The sequence below is a fragment of the Lolium rigidum genome, chromosome 2 (genome assembly GCF_022539505.1).
Source record: "Lolium rigidum isolate FL_2022 chromosome 2, APGP_CSIRO_Lrig_0.1, whole genome shotgun sequence".
Taxonomy (NCBI): Eukaryota; Viridiplantae; Streptophyta; class Magnoliopsida; order Poales; family Poaceae; genus Lolium; species Lolium rigidum.
In genome coordinates this window covers 288,282,116-288,303,244 of record NC_061509.1, presented here as the reverse complement: position 1 = coordinate 288,303,244, position 21,129 = coordinate 288,282,116, and the positions used below count along the sequence as shown (strand labels likewise).

Here is a 21,129-nt window from a genome sequence, read left to right as displayed (position 1 = left end):
GCACTAACCCTCTAATGAGTTGTTTCGAGTTTGGTGTGGAGGAAGTTTTCAAGGATCAAGAGAGGAGTATGATGCAACATGATCAAGGAGAGTGAAAGCTCTAAGCTTGGGGATGCCCCGGTGGTTCACCCCTGCATATTCTAAGAAGACTCAAGCGTCTAAGCTTGGGGATGCCCAAGGCATCCCCTTCTTCATCGACAACATTATCAGGTTCCTCCCCTGAAACTATATTTTTATTCCATCACATCTTATGTGCTTTGCTTGGAGCGTCTGTTTTGTTTTTGTTTTTGTTTGTGTTTGAATAAATTGGATTACATCATGCTTTTATGGGAGAGAGACACGCTCCGCTGTAGCATATGGACAAGTATGTCCTTAGTTTCTACTCATAGTATTCATGGCGAAGTTTCCTCTTCGTTAAATTGTTATATGGTTGGAATTGGAAAATGCTACATGTAGTAATTGCTATAATGTCTTGGGTAATGTGATACTTGGCAATTGTTGTGCTCATGTTTAAGCTCTTGCATCATATACTTTGCACCTATTAGTGAAGAAATACATAGAGCATGCTAAAATTTGGTTTGCATAATTGGTCTCTCTAAGGTATAGATAATTTCTAGTAAGGTGTTTGAACAACAAGGAAGACGATGTATAGTCTTATAATGCTTGTAATATGTCTTTTATGTGAGTTTTGCTGTACTAGTTCATACTTGTGTTTGCTTCAAACAACCTTGCTAGCCTAAACCTTGTATCGAGAGGGAATACTTCTCATGCATCCAAATCCTTGAGCCAAACAACACTATGCCATTTGTGTCCACCATACCTACCTACTACATGGTATTTCTCCGCCATTCCAAAGTAAATTGCTTGAGTGCTACCTTTAAACAATTCAAAATGTATCATCTCTGATTTGTGTCAATGTTTTATAGCTCATGAGGAAGTATGTGGTGTTTATCTTTCAATCTTGTTGGGCAACTTTCACCAATGGACTAGTGGCTTCATCCGCTTATCCAATAATTTTGCAAAAAGAGCTGGCAATGGGATTCCCAGTCCCAAATTAATTAACAAAAATAGACACTCCTCCATATGGTATGTGATTGTTGGACGGCACCCGAAGGATTTGGTTAGCCATGGCTTGTGTAAGCAAAGGTGGGGAGGAGTGTCATCGTAATAAAACTAAAATAAAAAGGCACTCCTTCATGGTATGAGATTGTTGGTAGGCACCCGAGGATTCGGTTAGCCATGGTTTGTGAAAGAAAGGTTGGAAGGAGTGCCACCCAAAAATAAAATAAAATGGGAGCCGCTCTTTGAAGGTTTGCCTGGCAAGGGGGTTAGAGTACCCGCTACCATTCGTTGACAACAACATACACCTCTCAAAACTTTATTTTTATGCTCTCTTTATGTTTTCAAAATAAAAGCTCTAGCACAAACATAGCAATCGATGCTTTCCTCTTTGAAGGACCTTTCTTTTACTTTTATGTTGAGTCAGTTCACCTATCTCTCTCCACCTCAAGAAGCAAACACTTGTGTGAACTGTGCATTGATTCCTACATACTTGCATATTGCACTTGTTATATTACTCTATGTTGACAATTATCCATGAGGTATACATGTTATAAGTTGAAAGCAACCGCTGAAACTTAATCTTCCATTGTGTTGCTTCAATGCCTTTACTTTGAATTATTGCTTTATGAGTTAACTTTTATGCAAGACTTATTGATGCTTGTCTTGAAGTACTATTCATGAAAAGTCTTTGCTATATGATTCACTTGTTTACTCATGTCATTTACATTGTTTTGATTGCTGCATTCATTACATATGCTTACAATAGTATGATCAAGTTTATGATGGCATGTCACTTCAGAAATTATCTTTGTTATCGTTTTACCTGCTCGGGACGAGCGTAACTAAGCTTGGGGATGCTGATACGTCTCCGACGTATCGATAATTTCTTATGTTCCATGCCACATTATTGATGTTATCTACATGTTTTATGCACACTTTATGTCATATTCGTGCATTTTCCGGAACTAACCTATTAACAAGATGCCGAAGTGCCGGTTCTCGTTTTCTCGCTGTTTTTGGTTTCAGAAATCCTAGTAACGAAATATTCTCGAATTGGACGAAATCAACGCCCGGGTTCCTATTTTGCCCGGAAGCATCCGGAACACCCGAGAGTCGCCGAGTGGACCCACGGGGGCCCAGACCATAGGCCGGCGCGGCCCAAGCCCTGGCCGCGCCGCCCTATAGTGTCGGCGCCCCTTCGACCTTCCGAGGCTGCCCTTCCGCCTATTTAAAGCCTCCGTCGCGAAAACCCTGATACGTTCGACGAAACCCACAGATACCTTCCAGAGCCGCCGCCATCGCGAAGCCAAGATCTGGGGGACAGGATTCTCTGTTCCGGCACGCCGCCGAACGGGGAAGTGCCCCGGAAGGCTTCTCCATCGACACCGCTGCCATCTTCACCGCCATCTTCATCACCGCCGTCTGCTCCCATGAGGAGGGAGTAGTTCTCCATCAAGGCTCGGGGCTGTACCGGTAGCTATGTGGTTCATCTCTCTCATATGTGCTTCAATACAATAATCTCATGAGCTGCCTTACATGATTGAGATTCATATGAGTTTTGTATCACTATTCATCTATGTGCTACTCTAGTGATGTTATTAAAGTAGTTTTACTCCTCCTGCACGGTGTAATGGTGACAGTGTGTGCATCCGTGTTAGTACTTGGTTTATGCTATGATTATGATCTCTTGTAGATTATGAAGTTAACTATTGCTATGATGGTATTGATGTGATCTATTCCTCCTACATAGTGTGAAGGTGACAGTGTGCATACTATGCTAGTACTTGGTTTAGTCTGTTGATCTTTCATGCACTCTAAGGTTATTTAAATATGAACATTGAATTGTGGAGCTTGTTAACTCCGGCATTGAGGGTTCATGTAATCCTACGCAATGTGTTCATCATCCAACAAGAGTGTAGAGTATGCATTTATCTATTCTGTTATGTGATCAATGTTGAGAGTGTCCACTAGTGAAAGTGTAATCCCTAGGCCTTGTTCCTAAATATCGCTATCGTCTGCTTGTTTACTTGTTTTACTACGTTACTACTCGCTGCAATACTACCACCATCAACTACACGCCAGCAAGCTATTTTCTGGCACCGTTGCTACTACTTATTCATACCACCTGTATTTCACTATCTCTTCGCCGAACTAGTGCACCTATTAGGTGTGTTGGGGACACAAGAGACTTCTTGCTTTGTGGTTGCGGGGTTGCATGAGAGGGATATCTTTGACCTCTTCCTCCCTGAGTTCGATAAACCTTGGGTGATCCACTTAAGGGAAAACTTGCTTCTGTTCTACAAACCTCTGCTCTTGGAGGCCCAACACTGTCTACAGGAAAAGGAGGGGGCGTAGACATCAGGGTTCTCAATGCTGGCATTTATATACGCCTCATCCTCCTTCGCCCAATAGGGCTCCTTTCCCTCGTACCCACGGCTCCCAAGGTTGTGGTTGCCGATGTTAAGCTCCCGCATTTCCTTCCCCCACAACTTGCGATTCTTGGTCGCTTCTAGCTCTTCATTGGCCACAAAAGCATCAAAGTCCGCCTGGGAGACATGCGGAAAGGCAGAGTGGACCTCTTCGAAACCTTTGCCGTCAGCAATCAACTTCCGCACCATGTACTTATAGTCGCTGAGGTGTTTGGTGAACTTCAGGAGGGCTTGTGAGTTCACAATGTTCTTGGTTTCATGAGTGGAGGCGTAGTCGCCTAGGAACATGTATCGTGAGTGCAACCTCGCAATGAGCTGGGCTCGCAAATGGGCTTTGTTCTCAGCTCGGAGGTCCTTCTCGTTGAGATTAACGACCTCTCGGAGGATACATACTAGTTGGTTGTCGTACCCCTTGGCAACATCCTTAGGCTCACAGATGGACCGGAAAACCACTGGCGGGGTCCACCTCTTTGATTGTGTCTCTGCTGGTGGACCAACAGATGGACCATCACGTCAAAGAATGCAGGCAGGAAGTTCATCTCAAGCTCACATAGGATCACCACGATCTCTTCCTGGAGCCTTGCGAGTTTCTTCACGCTTATCGACTTCCGAGTTATGACGTCGAAGAAGTTACAGAGCCCAGTCAGCGTTGCACGGACATGGTCATCCATTATACCTCAGATTGCAACCGGAAGAATCTGCGTCATCATCACGTGACAGTCACGAGACTTCATGCCGCTAAAGTTCCGTTTCTTGGGGTCCATGTATCTGCTTATTAGCCCGGAGTAACTGAAGGGCACTTTGACTCCTAGAAGGCAATTGAAAAATTGATCGACCTCAAACGGACTAAAAGTGAAGCAGGAGGGGGGCAGTAATAGTCTGGCTGCTTAATCCTTTTGCGCTCCTGACCGTCATCCGTCTCGTCCTCCTACTATCCGTCTTGGGTCGACGGGATCTGAAGCTCTTCCCTGATGCCCATAACTTTTAGGTCGTGTCTTCCTTTCGGCCCATCTTTGGTCCGGTCCGGCATGTTGAGAAGAGTGCCAAGCAAGCTCTCGCACACGTTCTTTGTAATATGCATGACATCAAGGCAGTGAGGTGTATCGAGAAGTTTCCAGTACGACAAGTCCCAAAACACGGACCTCCTTTTCCATACACCAATGAGCGGCGTCGTTTCCTTTTTCTTCTTCTCTCCAGACTTTTGACGAATCTTTCCTGACGGAGGGCACTCCTTCCAACCTTTCAGTAATGTATCGATCTTTTCGCCGCTCTTCTTACTTGGAGGTCCTTGGGGTTCATTTGTACCATCGAACAGATCTCCACGCTTTCTCCATGGGTCAGTCTTGTGTAGCCACCTTCGATACCCCATGTAAACTATTTTCGAAGAGACGGGATCCTTACCAAGCTGCAAAAACATCGTCTCTTCCATGCACCTGACACATGCCTTGTGTCCATGGCACACCTGGCACGAAATATAACCGTATCTGAGGTAGTCCTGCACCGTCATGATCAACGCGACTCTCAAAGGGAAATATTCTTCCGCGACGGCGTCCCATGTATCTACCCCTTCCTCCGCCCATAATGTTTCAAGCTCCTCCTTTAATAGTTCGAGATACATGTTGATATCGTTTCCTGGCTGTGTCGGCCCTTGAATTAGCATACTCATCTGTATGTACTTCCTCTTCATGCACAGCCAGGGCGGGAGGTACCACACAACTTTTCGAGGAGCTTTCCTCTTCCCTTTCTTGTACCGTTCAGTATCACACACAGGACATTTGGTCTTGTCCACGTGCTCTTTGCGATACATGATATAGTCGTTGATGCAGGCGTGATACTTTTCGTGGGGTAAGTCGAGAGGGAACGTGATTCTCTTGGCCTCGGCTAGACTACCAGGACACGTGTTCCCGTGTTGCGGTCAAAACCCACCGGCGGGCAGCGACGGGCAACACAGTAGAGCCGGGAACAACTTAGGGCTGCGGCTGGCCCTGGTCCCTCCGAGCGACGGCCCGCAAAGCCTCTGGTACACATGTCCGATGCTGATGCAAGGGCGTGCCACCTGACCTATACCTGGTCAGGAAGGTGATGGAGATGCCTCGCTTAGTTTCCTGCATGGCATACACGTAAACATTAAATACGAGCCTCGATTGGCTCTCAGGTTATCCCGTGAATCGGCTCAAGGAGCCGATCCACCCATGATTCGTACGAGGTGCACGAATATATGGTGGTCCTGCTTGATCAAGATAAAGCTAATGCGATCTACGACGATTTAGGGTTTTCACCGCATAATCGGATCATCCTACTCACGATTGGGCCTCGCGGCCACGCACGGTGATCGTAAGCTCGATCCTAGATAGGGCCTAAAAACCAACACGAGGTTGATCCCCGAACATCCTGTCTAGGACTAGCAAACGACACCCTACGTGCCTGGATCCTCCAACCCTTTGTAAGGCCTAACTATTGCAGATATTAAACTAATCCTTGAAGAACAAGGAGCAACCGTAACGGATCGGATCTACTAAATAATGATCAAGCGGGGTGCCGCCCCTACACCTAAGATAGGTGTAAGGGCGGCTAGATATGCAAGGGTTGCACTACGACAGCATATGATACGAAGAACAATGCTAACCCTAACACATCTATGATAACTACGTTGCTCGCCATCAAAACGGCTTCAGTACGAGCAACGCATGAACAACATAAAGCTTCTGCTGCCTAGATCGCAAGATGCGATCTAGGCAGCATGATGCTTACCGGTAGAAACCCTCGAGACAAAGGAGTTGGCGATGCACCGAGATTGATTGGTTGGTTGAACGTTGGTTGTTGTTTATTCCATAAACCCTAGATACATATTTATAGTCCAGGGGACTTTCTAATTCAGAGCGTGCACCTAACCGTGCACGGGTCAAACTCTATCTTCTAATCTAAGATGCGATCTACTATATTAAGATACAAGGGCAAACTAGCCCAAACTTTGCGCATAAGGCCGATTCATGTATATTCTTCCATGTATAATCTTTAAGTCCATCTTGATCGCGGCCTACTTCTGACCCGGTCAAATCCTGGTGATAACACATGCCCCCCTGGTTTTGGTAATGATAATTTCAAAACCACTCTGTTTTCCTTTCGAAGGGTCATGTCGTGACAGAGCAGAACCATTGCAGTATTCTTCATCATGACGCCCTGTCTTCTCAGCTTCTCTGCAAAATTCGATAGCTTTAGCATCATCTCCTCGGAAACTGCAATAGCATTAAATCTCCACCAGGTTCCTCATTATTTAACCGTGCCGATTGGGTAGCCCACTTCATCTCCTTCCTCTGTTCCAGCTATCGGCACCAAAAAACCCTCTTCCCCTGTAGCAATGTCTTCCTCTTCCTCAGTCTCCTCCGGCCTTTCCCTCCAGTCCCCATCCTCGAGCGAGCCGGAGTGGAACTCCGATCATGCGCCAGAAGGCGACCTGCCTCTGACCGACGGGGAAGAGGACCTCAAGTTCCTCGTCGAAGGGGAGCTGATAAGCGCAAGCGAAGACGACCTCCATCCCTGGGTGAAACCCACCTCCTCCGACGGGAAGGGGGAAGAAGCAGAGGAAGAAGAAGAAAAAGAGGGGGGCGGCCCCTCCTCCCTCGCTAAGCTTCTGCCGGCAAAGCGATTCCGCACTTGGGCGGACAGCGAAGACGATGATGATGACGAGGAGGAAGAGGAGGAGGATGAATCTTCCTCCTCCATCGGGTACCCGCCGACAAAGCGCTTCCGCTCTTGGGCGGACAGCGAGGATGATGATGATGACGAGGAAGACGAAGCTCCGGCCGAGGGCTGGGGCAGCAGCGACGAGGAGTTTCCTGGGAGCAGCGCCGATGACCTCGACGACGGCGACGGTGAGGACAGCGACGACTAGTAGAGTAGGACTAGTAGTAGCAGTGCACTAGGCACCAAATCCCTCTTTTGAGAGCCATCGGCTCTTTCCTGTAAAGCCGCTCCTTTGAATTAATGAAAATTGTTCTTCCAATTCTTCTTTCAATTAATCCAATTTCAATCCTTCCGCTTGCCATACCAAGACCGATAGCAACGCATCGGATTCTTTTTCCTTAGACGCCAATGAAGCCAGACTCAGATATCGATTAGACCGTCAGTCAAGCACTTCTCAAATTCAGACTGCGATTTGACCTTTGACCATAAATTTTCGCAATCGCATAGCCGATGACTATTCATCGGCTATTTTGAGAATCCAGTCCCTTTCCTTTTCTTGCAGCAGCAGGACGGTCCAAAACCTGTAAAAGCCGACAGCCTCCTTTTCTGGCTTCTCTCCGTAACTTTAGCAGTCTTCTTCTGCAACACCTTACTGCTTTCAGAGAAGACCACGATGCAAGGTCAGCCGATGCAACTCCAATCGGCTCCCCAAACAGAGCATCTATCAAGTTAGCTGCCCCCCGAGCCTTAATCAAGGTGAGGACACCGGCGAGGATGCAAGGATGCACAGGTCATTGATCAGCTTTCTTCCACTGGACGCCGATGTTGTAGATGAAACACCAAACTGAGAACCATCTTGGCGAAAATCTGGGCCTTGAGCTCATAGCCGGTAGGTCTTGTGTAACTGTACTAGAGTCGATGGCTGCGCATCGGCTTCGCTTCTTAATTCTAAAGTCGATGCCCTTGCATCGGCTGTGTCATAAAAAAAAATTTACTGGCCGATTTTTTCTAATCGGCCCCCAATGTTTCATTGTATACATGTTTATCTGCACATGTTCATCTGCGCATGTTCATCTGATGATTAGATGCCCCCCGAGCCGAATCTGCCAGGTAACTGCAGATATCGGCTCTGTAGTTTAGCCAAGACATTGTATTTGCACGTCGACTCCGGTAGGACCAAGGTTGATTTAGCTCATCAGCCGTCGTAAAACCGCTGCCAAGTAAATCGACGTTGCATGTAAGCCGAACATGTGGTGAAGATAATTTTGGCCGATTGCTGGAATCGGCCTCCATATTGATTGAAGTGCTCAGTGAAGGTTCTGTAATGCCCCTTCATAGATTTTTGGGAGCCGATCCCAAGGATCGGCCTCGCCATACTTGCTCATTGGTTTATTCTTGCTACTCGGTCAGGCCGGTGGACAAGACCATCCCAACCTCATCCTTTGTCATGTCGATGCACTCGCTGTCGTCCACCTTAAGTGCATCGTTTAATCCTGGAGCGCTAACCTCCGACGGAAGGATGAACACCACGTTTGTGCCAGCCGATGTTTCATCATCAGCTTTCCTTTGCTTGGGGCGCCACTCCATTTTCCGTGGACGACCCCCTTCGTCCAGGGTTCGCTGAACTTTCGCAGCCAAATCAGGTCGCGCCTTCCTTAGCGTATGCAGGTATAACCTTTCGGCTTCCTCCAAGCCGCGCAAGCGCTGGACCCTGCGCTTTTGGGAACGGCTGAGTCTGTCCAGGCACCACCTTGGACGGTGGTACCTGTCTTCTTCTTCTTCTTCTTCTCCCTCGTCTTCTGAATCCTCGAGATCCTTCAGCCGAGGGGACTCAGCGCGTTTGCCTTGTGGTGGGAGAGGCCCTAAGCGTTGGAACACGGACACGTTGGCTGCCCCCTTCTTCTTCTGGTTGCATTCCGGGCAATTGCCGATTGTAGGCAATCGGCTCATTCCTGAATCCCAGCAGTGTCTGAAGAAGGGACAGTCCCAGTGCCTGTCCTTGTTGTCTCGCTCCCTTGACTTTTCCTTGGCACGGTGCTCGTACTCCTCCTCATCGCGATCATGCCGACGATGTCTTCTGGCTTCTCTGACCAGACGATCTCTTTCATCATCATCGCTGGATCGTCGGCGTTGGCCATACTGACTCACATACTTGTTGAGGAGGTGGTCAGAGAGGGGTCGCTGATATCTTATGTTCTTCACTTCTCCCTCTGTGACGTAGCGCTTGCCATCATGACGAAGCCGATCGCGTGAAGCGGCCTCCTCTGTGTCCTTGCTACGAGAGCAGCTGCCCTCGTCTCCATCCTTGCCAGCCGTGGTGTCCAAGTCCTACCATGTTGATGCCGAACGAGGATCCCGGCTGGCAACCTTCGGGTAAGTGCACTCCACCATGTTAACGGCGGGGAAGGGGTGGGTGTCGACCTTCATGGCGTACTGGTTGAAAATCAGACGTCCTTCTTCTATCGCCATTTGGATCTCGCCGACGCCACACCCTGCAGTCGTTGGTGGCATGGGAGAGCGAGTTATGCCATTTGCAGTATGGCTTTCCGTTCAGCTCCTGTACCGTGGGGAATTTGAGACCTTCAGGTATCTTCAACTGCTTCTCCTTGAGCAAGAGGTCGAAGATTTGCTCAGTTTTGGTCACGTCAAAATCAAATCCCCTGGGCGGGCCTGGTGGCTTTACCCACTTGCAGGACACGGGGGTTGCCCCCCGAGTCCATTCAGCCACTGCTACCTATTGATCTCCCGCAGCAACTTCGTCTTCCTCTGCCTCGACCAGGACTACTGCACGCTTGAATTTGTCCTGGTACAAGTCCGGGTGGCGCTGTTCATATGCCGACAGTTTCTGAACCATGTGCGCCAGTGAGGGGTAGTCTGCTTGGGAGGCCATGTCCTTGAGCGGCGCTGCAAGGCCCGCTATCGCCAACTCGACCGCTTCCTTTTCAGTCACACGAACCGAATAACATCGGTTCCTAAGATTCCCGAAGCGCTGGATGTATTCTCGTCACGGTTTCTCCACGCTTCGACGTGTTTGTGCTAGATCGGCAAGGCCGGACTCGGAAGCCTCCGAGTGGTACCGCATATGGAACTGTTCTTCCAACCGCTTCCAAGTCCGGATCAAGTCTCGGTGGCAACGAGGTGTACCACCCGAAAGCCGATCCCGTGAGGGACTGTGAGAAGAACCTCACGCGTAGTGGATCCGACACTGAGGCCGTTCCTAGCTGTGCCAAATATCGGCTCACGTGCTCGATGGAGCTGGAACCATCTGATCCACTGAATTTGGAGAAATCAGGGAGCCGATATTTAGGTGGTAGCGGGATCAACTCGTACTCGTCGGGGTACGGCTTGGAATAGCCGATTGTCCTCCTTTTCGGCACCATGCCGAACTGGTCTCTCGGCATGGTACCGATCTGATCCGCTGTGCCTGGCTCGTAGGAGTTGAACTCGAAGATTCGCCGGGGTGGCGTACTTAGCCAGCCATGCTTGCTTTTCCAGCTCCGAGCCAACCGCAGGAGCTGAGCTCCGGAGGTTCGTCGGGGTGGCGTACTTAGTTAGCCACGTCTGCTTCTCAAGATCTGTCGCTGACGTTCCTCCTGTTTTCCCAGAAGTCCCTGATGTTATGGCCTGGTTTGTGAGCGCCCAGTTACCGCAATCTGGCACATACGTGCACATGTACCCGTGAGGGATCTCCTTAGGCGCCTCATGCAAGAACTGGCAGTCACTAGGGTCACCACCGATCTTGTAGATGACGAATGCCGGTGAATTCGGCACTTCTGGTGCTGCCAACGCAAATGGCAGCGGTGGACGGGACTGGAGTGGCAACTCTCCTTGATGTGTCCCGAGAGCTGGTCCTGACGGCGAGTATTGGTGCCTCATGATCTCCTGGATCACCCGAAGAGCGACACGCTCCAACGTGTTTACCAGGTTCTCAGAGTGGCGGTGTAGCGAGTGAGCCACCAAGTAGTTGATCTCCTCGCCGCAGGGACTCGGTGCGTTCTTCCGACGGGGCGAGAGGTCTATCCCATCGAGTGCACCATCGAGCGAGAACCCCTTCCACCCGATGCCATGTGAACGGGTTCCGTGAAAAGAGCCGATGAGGTCGGCTTCGAGGATTGCTTTGACCTCGTCATACTTCTTCTTGAGCTCGTCGGTCAGATCCTCGTACGTGACTGGCGTGCCGTCCGCCATCTCAGATGTAGATGGCAATGTGGTTGATGTAGACGATTGTCCCACCGGGCGTGCCAGAATGTGTTGCGGTCAAAACCCACCGGCGGGCAGCGACGGGCAACACAGTAGAGCCGGGAACAACTTAGGGCTGCGGCTGGCCCTGGTCCCTCCGAGCGACGGCCCGCAAAGCCTCCGGTACACACATCCGATGCCGATGCAAGGGCGTGCCACCCGACCTATACCCGGTCGGAAGGTGATGGAGATGCCTCGCTTAGTTTCCTGCATGGCATACACGTAAACATTAAATACGAGCCTCGATCGGCTCTCAGGTTATCTCGTGAATCGGCTCAAGGAGCCGATCCACCCATGATTCGTACGAGGTGCACGAATATATGGTGGTCCTGCTTGATCAAGATAAAGCTAATGCGATCTACGATGATTTAGGGTTTTCACCGCATAATCGGATCATCCTACTCACGATTGGGCCTCGCGGCCACGCACGGTGATCGTAAGCCGATCCTAGATAGGGCCTAAAAACCAACACGAGGTTGATCCCCGGAACATCCTCGTCTAGGACTAGCAAACGACACCCTACGTGCCGCTGGATCCTCCAACCCTTTATAAGGCCTAACTATTGCAGATATTAAACTAATCCTTGAAGAACAAGGAGCAACCGTAACGGATCGGATCTACTAAATAATGATCAAGCGGGGTGCCGCCCCTACACCTAAGATAGGTGTAAGGGCGGCTAGATATGCAAGGGTTGCACTACGACAGCATATGATACGAAGAACAATGCTAACCCTAACACATCTATGATAACTACGTTGCTCGCCATCAAAACGGCTTCAGTACGAGCAACGCATGAACAACATAAAGCTTCTGCTGCCTAGATCGCAAGATGCGATCTAGGCAGCATGATGCTTACCGGTAGAAACCCTCGAGACAAAGGAGTTGGCGATGCGCCGAGATTGATTGGTTGGTTGAACGTTGGTTGTTGTTTATTCCATAAACCCTAGATACATATTTATAGTCCAGGGGACTTTCTAATTCAGGCGTGCACCTAACCGTGCACGGGTCAAACTCTATCTTCTAATCTAAGATGCGATCTACTATATTAAGATACAAGGGCAAACTAGCCCAAACTTTGCGCATAAGGCCGATTCATGTATATTCTTCCATGTATAATCTTTAAGTCCATCTTGATCGCGGCCTACTTCTGACCCGGTCAAATCCTGGTGATAACATCCCGACAGGAAGGAGATCTTTCACGTATTCTAGAATTTCATCGACGCTTGTGTCCGTCCATCCGTGTTTCACCTTCATCTACAGCACATCGAGCGCTACTCTCAAGCGGGACTCCCCCAACCCACGACCTGAGTCGTACAACGGAGTATTCGAGTCTATCTCTAGTTGCTCAAGCTTTGATTTCCGCTTGGCGCCTTTCGTCTTTTCGAGAAGCAGATCTTGAAGATGAGGGTCCCGCACGACTGAAGCTAGCGGCACCTCTTCGTCGTCGTCAAGGTTATTGTCGTCGTCAAGGTTATCATCTTGTGCGACAAATTCTTCATCGTCATCAATATCATGATGCCCTCCTTCTTGCCGGCCATTATCACCTGCTGCCGTCGCCCCATTGACCCCCGCGCCATCATCACTCATCCATTGAGTGTGTCCATGCATGAAACCATTAGTGAGCAGGTGCCCCTGCAATTTGCCTGAATAGGGGTCAAACCATTTCCCTCGTTTGCATCTTCGGCACGGACACAATACCTCCGTGCGGTTATTTTCATACATGTTGATGACGCGTGTTTCAGATATCTCATCACGACGCTTTCACTCATCTCGATAACCATTATCGCCTGCACGGTAAGATTATATAATTGATTAGAACCATGCATCCATCGGTAGTTTTCATGGAAAATTTCGGCATGACCTTCCTACACGGTAGGACATAGGAGCGCCAGAAATGTGCCGAAGCGGAAACTTAACGAATCAACATTTCGGCGCAATGTTGGCAACTCATTTTCAACGCCAACACACAAGCACAAACACAACATACATATATATATATATATATATATATATATATATATATATATATATATATATATATATATGCATGATACACGAGCTTTGCTTCAAATGTCCAATATACGTCGATTTCATTCCTCAGTTTGTTCATTAATCACCCATTTGTTTGATATATTCATCAACGAGATCGAGACGTCGCGTCGCGACCACGACGTATGGAAGCCGACTTTCTAGATCTAGATGTAGATTGAGTGGTCAATGCGGGATAGTAGATCTAGACCTACATAGGGGATGTGGGAGATGCATGTAGGAAGGGAAGATTTGCTAAAAAAATATAATTTTATATGATCAAATTGGCTAAATTGGGGGGTAGAAATGGGGAAAAAATGAGCTGGGTTGGGAGAAGGCTCGGGTTTGTGTGGATGAGTGAAGTAATGGTAGTGGGGAGTGGTAGGTGTGCAGAAATAAGATCCCAGGTTACTGCCGGTGCACCAGGACCTGGGTGCACCGGCAGTATATAGCCGTTCCGGCTAAAATTGGTGCGGGCCAGCCCCAGCAAGTATTGCCGGTGCATCGGTCCAAGGATGCGCCGGCCACTGGCGCACCCCTGGGACGGTGCGCCGGCAATACTTTCTGGGTCTGGCTCGAACGAGCGAAGGCACGGCCTCAGTTTGTCGCCGGCGCAGCGTCTTGGCTGGTGCGCCGGCAGTGTGCTGTCATCGCCAGCGCGGCGAAAAAGTGGTGCGCCGGCACCACTTGCCATCGGCGCAGCGGAATAGTGGTGCGCCGGCAACGTTTTGTCCATCTATAGCCCTTTTTCTAATAGTGGTATGCTTTTTTGGTGGTAGGTGTTCGCCGCACATTACATGGAAAGGCCTTTCCGTGGTGCCACGGGGTGTTTAATAGACCCGATCTATACTACTCCCTCTGTTCCATTCTATAGTGCCTATTATTTTTTGGCACGGAAATTAGCGCAAGAGTATTTTTTACACAAGACACCTAGCAGAACGATTTGAGATCAACGTAAAATTTGGTAAATCCATATCTTCCTAACTTACCATAACAATTTTGGGAGCTGAACGATTTGGGAGCTGAACGGGGAGGGGTAATTGAAAAAAGCTAAACTACAACCTTATATTCTGAAACAAATGCTAAAAATCTATAGGCACTATAGAAAGGAACGGAGGGAGTATTTTATACTACATGGTGGGACTATGTCCTATGGCTGCATGGAAATAAATGCCTGAGATCTTAGTATAGTGCTAGTACGCAGATCGCGCCATCAAAATCTTTTTCCACATTAATTAGTATTTTTTGTGAAAGGCATTAATTAGTAAATCGTACTATGAGTATAATTGCAGTATCTAGCACAATAAAGTATTACCATATTTTTATGATCGTGCACGCATAAATGCAATTTATAGCTCTCTCCTGAACGAGTACTAATCAATTCAGGATAGGCTCGTAATATCTTATAAATATTGTGGCATGCACACTAGAAATGATACTTCCATATTTCCACCATGAAAGAAAAGATACCGATTAGAATGACCATTCTCTTGTTATTTCTTATTCTAGCCATCGGAGGAAAAGAACTTACATGTTTGAAACAACGGGAAGATACTAGCAGGGCCCTCATGAATCATCAAGTTAATAAGACAATTCTGGTATGTACATGTATCCTTATTTCTGGTGATTATTAATTCGAGGAAACATTAAAATAGGTTGAAGGCGGAGATGTATATGATTGCATTGGTGTGAATGTGCAACCAGCATTTAACAACCCATTACTGAAAGACCACAAAATTCAGGTAAATTATTATCATGAAGATATGATTACTTTCATGTTGTGGCTACATAAATATGTATGAGTATAGTATCATTGTGTTTTGCTCCTTAAACAGATGGAACCAAGTTCTATCCCACTGATCACATATGTAGAATCTCCGTCGATGCATTCCATGCCACAGACACAATTGCCTATCATTGACTGCCCGATAGGAACAATTCCAATATTGCGTAAAAATAGAATGGACAACATAGCAGTGAAAACTATTGACGTGGTGATCAGCAAGGACTTTCAAAAAGAGGTAAGTATTTTTTTTATATAGGTTTGGACTTATCTATATTAATTTAGGGAGATTATAATTTTATTTGTGAGGGAGCTACTGATCGCACAACAGGTATAGATCATTGTTTGCTCCCAACTACATTGTAGGATAGTATTGTATGCAAATTCATCCTTGAGATGAAGTACTTGGTCAAAGCACAAATAAGTATGTGGAACCGTGAATTTTGTAAACTAGAGCCTTAGAGGTCTTTTCACACTCTCACTATATTGTTTCCACTAATGCGGACGAAAAATAGCATTTTGTCTTTCTACCAAGTCCCGAACACTTTTTTCTAATTGTTTGGTCTATATACTGACCATAATGTATGACATGAATTGATATTTATTAAATATTCTTCATGTTACCTTATTATAGTGTATAACTATTTGTATTTTCACATAAAAGAAGCAATTCTTTTGGATAGGGTGCAGGAATCAAATATAAGGATGAGTTATATGGAACACGGGCCAAAATAAATGTTTATGCTCCAAAGGTGGAGACGGATAGTAAGGATATCAGTGCATCAAGTATACAAATGAATGGGGGGCCAAACCCAGGCTTTCGAGATGGGATAGGTGCCGGTTCTTTCGTATATCCAAGCTATAGTGGTGACAACTTTGCTAGATTTCATGTTTACTGGGTAAGCCATAACCTATTATTTGGATGCACATTTTCTTACGAACCATAAATTATTCATAATCATATTATCTCTTACTGACATTGAATACATTAGGTAAAGGATGATGGCTTACCAACAACTATTTGCATCGATCATGATTGCCCTGGTTTCGTGCAAGTTAGCCGAAGTGTTGGCCTCGGAGGAAGAATAAAACCAATATCTGTCTATAAAGGAACACAATATGTGATAGATGTTCTAATATTTAAGGTATTCTTATTTCTAATATTCAACAAATTACAATTATTATATTATTATATCAAATACACAAGTTTTCTTTTTTGATGCAAACTTGACATTTCAAATGGCATTTTTTAGTGAATTAGGACATGCCACTGGATAATGTAAACATGTGTCCCGCTTTCTATTCATTATTTGAAGATATATATGAGTCAAAACCATGTCTCCCGCTTTCTATTCATTATCTTTTACACAAAAACTGGCATAATGGTACCACATCACGCATATTTGATTGTCTATGCTTTTCAATTTTGGTTAAACATCTACCATACAACCTTGATTTATTTTAGGATCGAAAGACTAAAAACTGGTGGGTGGCTTATGGTGAACAAAATACACCAATTGGATATTGGCCAAGCTCAATTTTCCAATACATGAAGGACAAGTGTGATTTCGCATTTTGGGGTGGATATGTTCAAGGTCCAACAGCATCGACAAACTCTCCACAATTGGGAAGTGGTCATTTTGCTTCAGAAGGCTTTGGAAAAGCATCTTTTATAAAAAATATCCAAATTGTAGATAAGAACAATAGGCTTGCTACTCCAAATGTTCATAGATCCTTTCCAGGCAGTACCAATTCTTCCAAATATACTTCATCTAATTATGAAGTCAATAATTATGGTATGCATATGTACTACTGTGGACCCGGTGATTTAGTGTGAGAATATATAGAGCGAATTTCAATAAAGTGTTTTTAGGGATAACATTTTGGTTACTTTGTTCTAACCTTACATAGTTGTCGAGTTGATGGAAATTGCACTTTAAAAATAGATGACAATCCTCTGAGTCTAGGACATTGTATCCTTGAAATACCACAGGGACATTTTAATACACTACTCAAAAACAGCAGAAGGTGCAAAAAGCTAAGCTTCACACTCAGGCAGCTAATTTGTCTTAAATCTGGATACTAGCACGCATGGAGCTCGACGGATTTACACCTTTGGGCGTTGGCGGGAATACATCAGTGGAATCAATAAAGCAACTTATTGTGTTGTGTTTTAGGCTGGATGTAGCACATGAGCTGGGGAACAGAAGTGCTTAACTCCGGGGACAGGACGATGAAGTTGTGGAGCAGGAGGACCCCTTCATGTAGAGGCGAGGGTGGGGTCGAAGGGTAGAAGTGGAGCCCCGAAGGTGGATGAGCTCGAGGCGGATATATTTAGCATCTGACCATCGGCACTACCGCGCCTTCGGATCTCGGAATAGTGGATGTTGGAGCTGCACTTCGCAGCTCCCTCTCATCTCTCTCACAAACTCTACAGACACACGCATATGTGAAAGAACACAGAGGAACACATACACACACTCACCAAGGAGGGAAAACCAGGGCTCTGCCGAGAGGCAGTTTCTCCTTGGTGTCACACGGTTGCTACATTAATTGTTTTCTTGCCCGTAGGCCACACATTTTCCATTCATTTGCTCGGCTTATATAGCCATTACAAGCACTAGTAGAAAAATAGGCTTCCGTCCACCCCCATTAGTCCCGAAACTATTCGAACCGCGACTAAATGGGGCTTTAGTCGCGGTTCGGGAGGCAACCCGCGACTAATGCTCTATCTGGGACGAAAGGGTACCCCATCCGGCGGAAAAACCTTTAGTCGCGGTTGGGGACACCAACCGTCAAGGTTGGGGACACCAACCGTGACTAAAGGGTACCCCTTTAGTCGCGGTTGGTGTCCCCAACCGGGACTAAAGGTTTTTCCGAGTTTTTTTACTCCCACGCACCCTGCACCCCCCCCCCCCTCCCGTGGATCGCCTTTTTTTGGTTCGTAAAATACAAAAGAAAATGATAGAAAATTCAAAAAAAAATTGTTTTCAGATTCTTGTATGTTATGCAACCTACTATTCGGAGAAATTAAGAAATTCGAATTTTCACTTTTTTTGCAAAAAATGTTTAAAAAATGGTAAAACCGCAATAACTTTTGCATACGACGTCGGAAAAAAACGTATAATATATCAAAAAAATCCTCGGAAAAAGTTACATCCGAATTTTTAGATTCTCAAAATTCCAAATGAAAATACGAAAGCAGGAAGATTTTAGTTTTTGCTATAAATTTTGGATTTTATTATTTTTTATTTTTTTAAAAAAATAAAATTACTAATTGTATCATGCATAAAGATTACTATTATTACTTTTACCCTTTTAGATTTTCAAATTTTTAGGTTTGGCAAAAAAATTAGAAAAATATAAAAAATTAGAAAAATTAAAAAATTAAAAAAATAATAAAAATTAAAAAGTTAATGTTTAGAGTGTGGATTTTGTACACGCAGCAATGAGTGAGGAAGTAATCTGTACCGTACAGAATATGAGGTTGCTTTGAGATCCGGAGAAAAGAAGAGGAGGAATTCAGTTGTGTGCACTTCTTAGTCCTGTCTTTTCCCGGCCTTTGCTCCGCCCGACACGGAGATTCCTTCCCAGACCAGACAAAGGGAGTGACTGCCGCGGTCACTGCTGCCCATCTCCCCTCAAAATTTCTCACTCCAAAGTCCTCCGTCGCCGGCGGCGGCGCGCCTGCTCCGTCTCCCGTCATCTCCGCTTCGCGGCCCCTTAATCTGGCCGATGCGGCTGGTCCGCCGGCGTGGCTGCTCCATCTCCCGTCCTTGTCCGTGACACATTCAAGGCGGAGGGTGACGTCGGAGCGGTTCTGCCACGTGCCGTTGCCGTTCCTCAAGGCTGGGGCGGAGAACACGGTGGTGCTGTGTGATGAGGCCGGCGGTGACCCGTCGAGAGTGGACTTCCACACCGTCGTCGTCGGCCGGCGTGTGCGGAGGTCGGCGACGAGGAGGCGCTGGCGTGCAGCCACTGCAGGACAATCTCGAGGGCAAGTGCGGCGCGTACGATGGTGGGTGCGAGTCCATGGCGGCACTGGCGGCGTTTGAGCGCGGCCTGCGTCGGCAAGGAGTCGCGCACGGTGTGGTACACCGAGGACTTCCGCGCCGCCGCCTCAGTCCACCACGCCGGCCCGCCCCATCGGAGGCCAGCGCCGTCCTGGAGCTCGTGCCTGGAGGTGGCCGTCCTGGAGCTTGCATTTACCCGCGTTGCTGTCCGTATGGGAACGTGTTGTGCTCGTACCGCAGCGCGTCTTGCTGCGGCCCAAAGACGTAGACGCGGAAGCGCGGCGACGCGAACTTGGAGCAGCTCCTCGTCGCAGGTGACAGACACCATCGGCTCCAGTCCGTGGACACCATTGCTGCCGAAACTGCTGCTGACGCTTGTTGAGGATGCGGTCGCCGAAGCTGCAGAGCATCTTGAAGTGGATGCTTCCGCCACCACCACCGCCTCCAGTGCTGTTGACGCTTCTCAAGGAAAGGTGCACGTCGTTGTCGGACTCTGCGGGCCGCCACCGGCATCATGTGTCCCATCTCTGGCACGAGCCAGCTGCGTACATATATACGCGCCGCTAAGGAGGCAGCAGCACAGGGCGACGGCGCCGTGGCGGCAGCCGGCAGCTCACCACATTGTAATGTTGATTCTTGGACTAACGATTTGATCGAGGGCGATGGTGAACTGATGTTTTTCTCTTCTACTAGAGCTCGTCCATTCGCTTGCTCTTATTAATTGTTTGTGAGAGGCCATTGTGTTTGCTAGTGCACACCAGCGGATAGCAGCTAGCAAGCACAACTCAAGTGAGCAGCGCGTCGACGCCGGACATCACGCGGCTCATCTTCAGCGTCTCCGCGTCCACGTTGTTCGCCAGCCCTAGCGAGAGCGAGCTCGTCCGGGGGATGGCGTCGTCAATCGTCACCGGCGCGCTCAAGCAGGTGGACGACCTGGCCTCTCCCAGTGACCACGCCGGAGACCACGGCTGGAGTCGGTGAGCCGATGGGGAGCTCGTCATTCGGGGACAGGGAGTCCAATGCACGACAGAGAGCTGCTCTCGATCTGGTCGCGGCGGAGCCGGACTGCCAGAGCACCTACCGTTGACGCCATAGCAGAGGAGGCGCATGTCGACGGGGCTCAGGCAGCGGGGCGAGCGGCCGGCGAGCTTGTGCGAGAGTGCCCGGCGGCGGCCGGGTAGAGCATGTCGACGGGGCTCAGGCAGCGGGGCGAGCCGCCGGCGAGCTTGTGCGAGAGTGCCCGGCGGCGGCCGGGTAGAGAGCATGAGGCAGAGGGGCCGGCAGCAGCGAGCTTGAGGCATGGCCGCCGACCACCACCACAAGCAGCTCGTCGCCGCCCCACCACCACCAGCTGCTCCGCTCCCTTCGTAGGAATGATTGGACCGGGTTTGTCGTTAGCTGGAGTATTGGTCTGATGGACGTGCGTGATTGGTGGCTTTACCTGGAGATAGAAAATGTTTCTCCTGTCCGCTCTTTTCTCCAAATCTTAAAGCACCACTAGCATATCAACGGTACAGATAGCACTCACACCCATCCTTGCGTGTACATATGTATTTATTTATTCAAGATTATTTGAAATTCAAAAAAAGAAAAAAATTTGACATCGACAAACATATGTTAATAGAATTGATATGATACTACTATCACATACATGCGCGTGAAGCAATTGGATGCGGGACGGGATGGAACTTGGAAGTTAAGCGTGCTAGTGCTAGAGTAGTGTGAGGATGGGTGACCGGTCGGGAAGTTTGACCACGAGTAAGTAATTTGACTAGAGATAAGTGTAGTTAGAGATAGAGACTAAGCTATGCAAATAACTGAAATAATAGAAATTCTGAAAAAAATAGAAAAAAAATAGAAAAAAAAACGAAGTGAAAAAAAATTAGAAACC

General features: G+C 47.6%; 1 protein-coding gene across 1 annotated transcript; it reads left to right on the top strand.

Annotated features, from left to right (window-relative positions):
* Positions 1-14,896: 14,896 nt before the first annotated feature.
* Positions 14,897-17,062, top strand: LOC124689130. Its single transcript, XM_047222713.1, has 6 exons — positions 14,897-15,040; positions 15,098-15,184; positions 15,278-15,463; positions 15,909-16,124; positions 16,224-16,370; positions 16,691-17,062. The coding sequence occupies exons 1-6, from the start codon at positions 14,897-14,899 to the stop codon at positions 17,060-17,062; spliced, it is 1,152 nt and encodes a 383-aa protein (XP_047078669.1).
* The last annotated feature ends 4,067 nt before the right edge of the window (positions 17,063-21,129 follow it).

What these genes read in the sequence shown, in the direction of transcription:
- LOC124689130 (XM_047222713.1), top strand. Translation starts at nt 14,897, where the DNA reads ATGAAAGAAAAGATACCGATTAGAATGACCATTCTCTTGTTATTTCTT. An exon ending in AAGTTAATAAGACAATTCTG is followed by an intron (nt 15,041 to 15,097) that starts GTATGTACATGT and finishes ACATTAAAATAG; the next exon opens with GTTGAAGGCGGAGATGTATA. An exon ending in CTAGATTTCATGTTTACTGG is followed by an intron (nt 16,125 to 16,223) that starts GTAAGCCATAAC and finishes CATTAGGTAAAG; the next exon opens with GATGATGGCTTACCAACAAC.